The 6,271-nt window shown below is 44.3% G+C and overlaps 1 protein-coding gene across 1 annotated transcript in view; it reads right to left on the bottom strand.

Annotated features, from left to right (window-relative positions):
• Positions 1-6,271, bottom strand: part of FNBP1 (formin binding protein 1) — a 165,655-nt gene that overhangs the window by 102,592 nt on the left and 56,792 nt on the right. Inside the window, exon 2 of the mRNA XM_037728077.1 lies at positions 1,229-1,344. Coding sequence (XP_037584005.1) covers positions 1,229-1,344 — 116 coding nt within the window. The remainder of the gene's footprint in view (positions 1-1,228; positions 1,345-6,271) is intronic.

The following is a 6,271-nucleotide window of genomic DNA, read 5'->3' as shown; positions in this document are numbered from 1 at the left end:
TTTTTTGAGATGATGTCTCACTCTGTCACCCAGGTTGGTGATCTCATGCAGTGGCACGATCTCAGCTCACTGCAACCTCTGGCCTCCTGGGTTCAAGCAATTCTCATGCCTCAGCCTCCCAAGCAGCAGCTGAGATTACAGGCATGCGCCACCACACCTGGCTAATTTTTGTATTTTGAGTAGAGATGGGGTTTCACCATGTTGGCCAGGCTGGTCTCGAACTCTTGACCTCAGGCAATCTGCCCAGCTCTGCCTCCCAAAGTGCCGGGATGACAGGCGTGAGCCACTGCGCCCGGCCCGAAGTACTTTTAAAATACTGTTCCATATGCCCCCTCAACACGTTACTGGAGGGAGTGTGAATTAGTACAAGCACCTTGGAAAATGGTTTAACCCTGTCCACTAAAGCGAAGCATACAAGTAGCCTGAGACCTTGCAATTCGAATCCTAGGTAGATCCTAGGAAATGTGTTCATATACGCACAAAAAGTTTTCTACAGTAATGCTCGTTGGAGTGCTACTCATTATACGCCTAAATTGGAAACAACCAAATCGCCTAGTAACATTAGAATGGATGAATTCTGGTGCATTCATAGACCAAAATACTCCACAGCAATGAAAATAGCAGACTCCCACCACATGCTACCACATGGTGAATCTCACAAACGTAATGTGGAACAAAAGAAGCCAGATACACAAGAATGCATACCAAATGATTACGCCCATGTAAAGTTCAAAAGTGGGCACTACTAATCCATGTGGTTACAAGTCAGGAAAGCGGTTACCGTTGCGGGGAGAGTGGGGAGCTGGAAGGGGCCAGGGGGGCCTCCTGGGCTGGTCTTTCTGTTTCTTGACTTGGGTGCCCAGTTACATGAGTGTGTTCACACTGTCAAAATTCATGGAGCTGCACACTTATGATTTGTGTACTTCTCTGTACGTATGCTGTTAATATATCTCAATAAAAAGTTTACTGAAAAACGAGCTGCTCCGAAACTCAGCAAATATCCCGTTGAAAAAAGCTGGGCCTTAAAGCAGTAACTTAGTTTTTACTTTTAATGTTTTATGAAAATTAATTTTCCGTATGAAAAACAATCACTTCTATTGAAATATTACCTTACATAAAAGGAAAAATATTTAAAATATGATACATTTATACTATAAAATGAGAATATACGTTATCCTGATATCATTTTGCAGTTAACAAATAAGGTTTTTCAGTATCATCAACTTACCTGAGTTGCTTTGCATAGCTGAGTTCAATCTCTGTCCTCTCTTTCACGAATTTGATATATTTCTCAAGAATATCAATTCCCCACTGTGTGTGTTTTTCTAAGTTGTCAAACTGATCCTGTTAAAACAAAACAAGAGAGAAGTTATAGTCTCTCCCTGTGACTAACATAATTTCAATGAAAATTCTCTTAGCAATATATTGCTACATACAAAGTAGCACTAGCATTTTCCATGATTATACTTGGGGTGCTTTTTCGTTGAGCCATTTTAAATCAACATTACCAAATACGGTTTGAAAACCGCCTAGAGTAGTGAACGCTGACCTATTCATTCATATTTCCTATTCCTTTTAGAAACATAGTTTTTAGATACAATTGATGTCCCAGTGCAAAGAAAAATGTCATTCCCAGATACCAAAAGCTGACAGGTGAAACACACACACACAAACACAACCGCACACGGCTGGCACCTTAACTGTTACATCTGGATAATCATTCAAAACAGCTGATTGAATTGCACCCAAGGAACTGGAAAAGTAGAGTTACAAAATGTTGCTTTCTTCAAATGATTAAAATAAAACACATCAAGCCCACATTGTGAGCCAGGAACAGTGCCTGAAGCTAGAGAACCAAAATGAACAAAAATACAGCCTAAACTTGCACTGTTTAAACCTAAACCTGGGGGTTTATAGTCTGGAAGAATGAGAAGGAGCCTGGGTAACACGGTGAGACCCCCATCTCTACAAAAAATTTTTAAAAATTATCTGCATGCTGTTGTACCACTGCACTCCAGCCTGGGTATAAGAGCATGACTCCGTCCCCCCCAAATAAAGAATGAGAGGGGACAGGTATGCTAGCAACAGCTAATGCAAAGACATGGAGATATCCACGAATCAGGTGGATTTGTGCTGCTTGAGGGCGAGGTGGGAATGGGTGGGGCACAAGGAAACTGGAGCTGGTGAGGGACGAAACTAGCTAGCCCAGGGATAGATCACCCAAAGCTTTGAAGGCTGAACTTAGGAGTTTAGACTCTCCAGCAGGCACAGTAGGACTTGGAAGAGGAAATGGCTCCAACAGCCTAGATGAGACAAAATAGACACAGAAGGGAAGAATTTTAGGGACATTGAACAAACACAATCAACTAGTGTGTGAGTGGCTGATTGGATGTGGAGGCTGGGAGGAAGGTATGACGGAGAGGGAAGATTCCAGATTGACTTTCAGGTTCTGCTTCCTGGGATTAAACAGAAGATCCAGATAAGAAAGAGCCACGGCTTGGGGTGAAAATTAAATGTCGTTCTGACATGTTGAATGAGGGACTGGCATGTCCAGAAGAGAGCTGGAAACACGGAACAATTCAGAACTCAAGGAGGGCAGCGAGTGAGTAGGTGGATCTGAAGCAACAGCCGAAGATCAGAATGCCAAAGACGACGGCAATGCTGCACAGAATTAGCAAAGAGGACCTGGCTCAGGCAGCAGAGCCCGGAAAGGACCATGGGGGTGAGCCGGAGAGGGCATGAGCACATCACAGGGAAGAGAAAATTTCAGTGGAAATGGAATTATTCTCCACGGAAAATTTGCTGCCTCCTGAGAGGTAACAGTCATAGATGAGGGTTCTAGCCCCAGCAAAGGGAATTCACAGAGACAGGCCCCCAAATATTTCAAGTTTTAGTCATTTGCCTATAAAACGCAGATATAATCTGATTTTCTAATTTCAGTCAGGATCATGCAAAATGGGGAAGTGCCAACTCAAATATAAAAATATAAAGCTAGGTCGGGCGCGGGGGGACTCACACCTATAATCCCAGCACTTTGGGAGGATGAAGCAGGTGAATCACCTGAGGTCAGGAGTTCGAGACCGGCCTGGCCAACATGGGGACACTCCATCTCTACTGAAAACACAAAAAAGTTAGCCAGGCGTGGTGGCAGCTGCCTGTAGTCCCAGCTACTCAGGAGGCTGAGACAGGAGAATCACTTGAACCCGGGAGGCAGAGCCAAGATCACACCACAGCACTCCAGCCTGGGCAACAGAGACTCCAGTTTCACACACACACACACACACACACACACACACACACACACACACACATATAAAGCTAGTATTTAATCCCATCACATGCTTGTGCAATCTATTCAATGTCTTACTTCAGACTGTTTTTTGTTTGTTTTGAGACGGAGTCGTGCTCTTTCACCCAGGCTGGAGTACAGTAGTGCCATCTCAGCTTGCTGCTGCCTCCCAGGCTCAAGCGATCCTCCCACTTCATCCTCCTGAGTAACTCGCCACCATGCCCTGGCTAATTTTTGTATTTTTTGTAGAGAGGAGGTCTCACTATTATACCCAGGCTGGTCTCAAATTCCTAGGCTCAAGCGATCCTCTGCCTTGGCCTCCCAAAGTGCTGAGATTACAAGTATGAGCCACCGCCTCCAGTCCGCCTTTTTTTTTTTTTTAAACCACTTTACTGAGATATGATTGAGCTTTTGGCCAGGCGAGGTGGCTCATGCCAGTAATTCCAGCACTTTGAGAGGCCCAGGTGGGTGGATCACCTGAGGCCAGGAGTTTGAGACCAGCCTGACCAACATGGTGAAACCCCATCTCTACTAAAAATACAAAATTAGCCGGGCATGGTGGCTGGCACCTGTAATCCCAGCTACTTGGGAGGCTGAGGGAGGTGGGAGAATTGCTTGAACCTGGGAGGCAGAGATTGCAGTGAGCCGAGATCACACCACTGCACGCCAGCATGGACGACAGAATGAAACTTCATCTCAAAAAATTAAATAAAAAATAATCAGTGTAAAATGCTTGTCTTTATAACTAATACTTTTTTATATTTAAAGTTGATTCTCAATATATATATTCCATAAACCCCTAGATTTCACTTTAGGAAATGCTAGATTATTTATGTTATCTATAAAGTCAAGGGCTATCAAGTACGCTACTAGTGTAAACAAGACTACAGATTGCTTTAAACTACTTGAGAGAACAAATATACACACAGTTCAAGCTATGATTACAAATCATTCTTACAAATTGAGAGCAAGACTTCTTTAAGGCCCTCTGCTTATCAGTAACCCTTTGTGGATCTAGTTTCACAGCAATCATATATATATATTTTAATGATAAACAATTAGTAGGGCATCATGGCACATGCTTGTAGTCCCAGCTACTAGGGAGGCTGAGGCATGAGAATCACTTGAGCCCAGGAGTTCAAGGCTGCAGTGAGCCATGATCAGGCTACTGCTCTCCAGCCTGGGCATTAAAGCAAGACCCTGTCTCAAAACACAAAAAACAAAAACATAAACACCCTTCCCTCTATTTATTTATTTATTTATTTATTTATTTTTTGAGACGGAGTTTCGCTCTTGTTACCCAGGCTGGAGTGCAATGGCGCGATCTCGGCTCACCGCAACCTCCGCCTCCTGGGTTCAGGCAATTCTCCTGCCTCAGCCTCCTGAGTAACTGGGATTACAGGCACGCGCCACCATGCCCAACTGATTTTTTGTATTTTTAGTAGAGACGGGGTTTCACCATGCTGACCAGGATGGTCTCGATCTCTTAACCTCGTGATGCACCCGCCTCGGCCTCCCAAAGTACTGGGATTACAGGCGTGAGCCACCGCGCCCGGCCCTTTCCCTCTATTTAAAAGCCCTTTCCCAGCTGGGTGCAGTGGCTCACACCCATAATTCCAGCACTTTGGAAGGCTGAAGTGGGCAGATCACTTGAGGGCAGGAGTTTGAGACCAGCCTGGCCAACATGGTGAAACTCTGTCTCTACTAAAAATACACAATTAGCCAGGCGTGGTGGCACGCACCTATAATCCCAGCTACTTGGGAGTCTGAGGCAGGAGAATCACTTGAGCCCGGGAGGTGGAGGTTGCAGTAAGTCGAGATTGGGCCATTGCACTCCAGCCTGGGCAAAAAGAGCAAAACTCCACCTAAAGAAAAAAAAAAAAAAAAAAGCCCTCCCCCTGTATGATTTCCCATCATCTCCAAAGCCTTGCTTATTTTCAGCAGTCATAGGTGCCACCTTGAAAACTGGCTAAGAGGATATGCTCTTAGGTTTCATTCCTGGCCTGTTAACAACCTGACTACATATTTTCCCCCCCGTCATGTCACTTTGCATTCAAACTGATGTATGCTATACAAAGCAAGAGCTTTCCATAGCACAGCCCTTACAAACAACAAAAAAAGCCCATCTACATTTGAATTGAGTCCACCTGAAGAATTACTGGCCTCAATCCAACAATATGTTTTTCCATAAAGTTATCTGTATTCAAGACCATCCTACAAGCTATAATAAAGCATTTACCAAGATGACAGAGTCCAAATAAGATAGAAGATCTTAAAAATAAAAACCTGACTCAGTAACAATAAGCTAGTGCTTGTTTGTGACTACAGCAGAGTTCTTTGCATGCTCTATTAAGCCCAAGGATGCCCCCCACTCTTACTATCACATGAATCGCTGCAGCACTGACTTGACAGCAGCTAGAAGAAAATTCAAGACAGATGAAAAACTAATCAACCCACTTACATTCTTGACCAAAATGTGGAAAACTTAATGGGGAAAAAATCCAAATCTTAAAAGGACTCCTTTGTGAGCAAATATTATAAACGGCTCTTTAAAAACAGCCTTTGCTACTTTGGGGATGGTATCATCAAAAATGCATGCCTTCCTGCTTGATGTCACATCACAGTCGTTCTGGGGACCCCTCTGCCCTCTTAAAAATCATTGAGAACCAGCCAGGCACGGTGGCTGATGCCTGTAATCCCAGCATTTTGGGAGGCTGAGGCAGGCAGATCACTTGAGAACAGGAGTTCAAGACCAGCCTGGCCAACATGGTGAAAACTCATCTCTACAAAACAAAAATAAAAACAAAGATTAGCCAGGGGGTGGTGACACATGCCTGTAGTCCCAGCTACTTGGGAGGCTGAGGAACAAGAATCACCTGAACCCAGGAGGGAGAGGTTGCAGTGAGCCGAGACGGCACCACTGCACTCCAGCCTGGGCTACAGAGTGAGTGAGACTCTGTCTCAAAAAAAAAAAAAAAAAAA

The sequence above is a fragment of the Cebus imitator genome, unplaced genomic scaffold, assembly GCF_001604975.1.
Source record: "Cebus imitator isolate Cc_AM_T3 unplaced genomic scaffold, Cebus_imitator-1.0 Scaffold254, whole genome shotgun sequence".
NCBI lineage: Eukaryota > Metazoa > Chordata > Mammalia > Primates > Cebidae > Cebus > Cebus imitator.
Note: the sequence above shows the minus strand (reverse complement) of the source record. Positions and strands in the feature narration are given on the sequence as shown.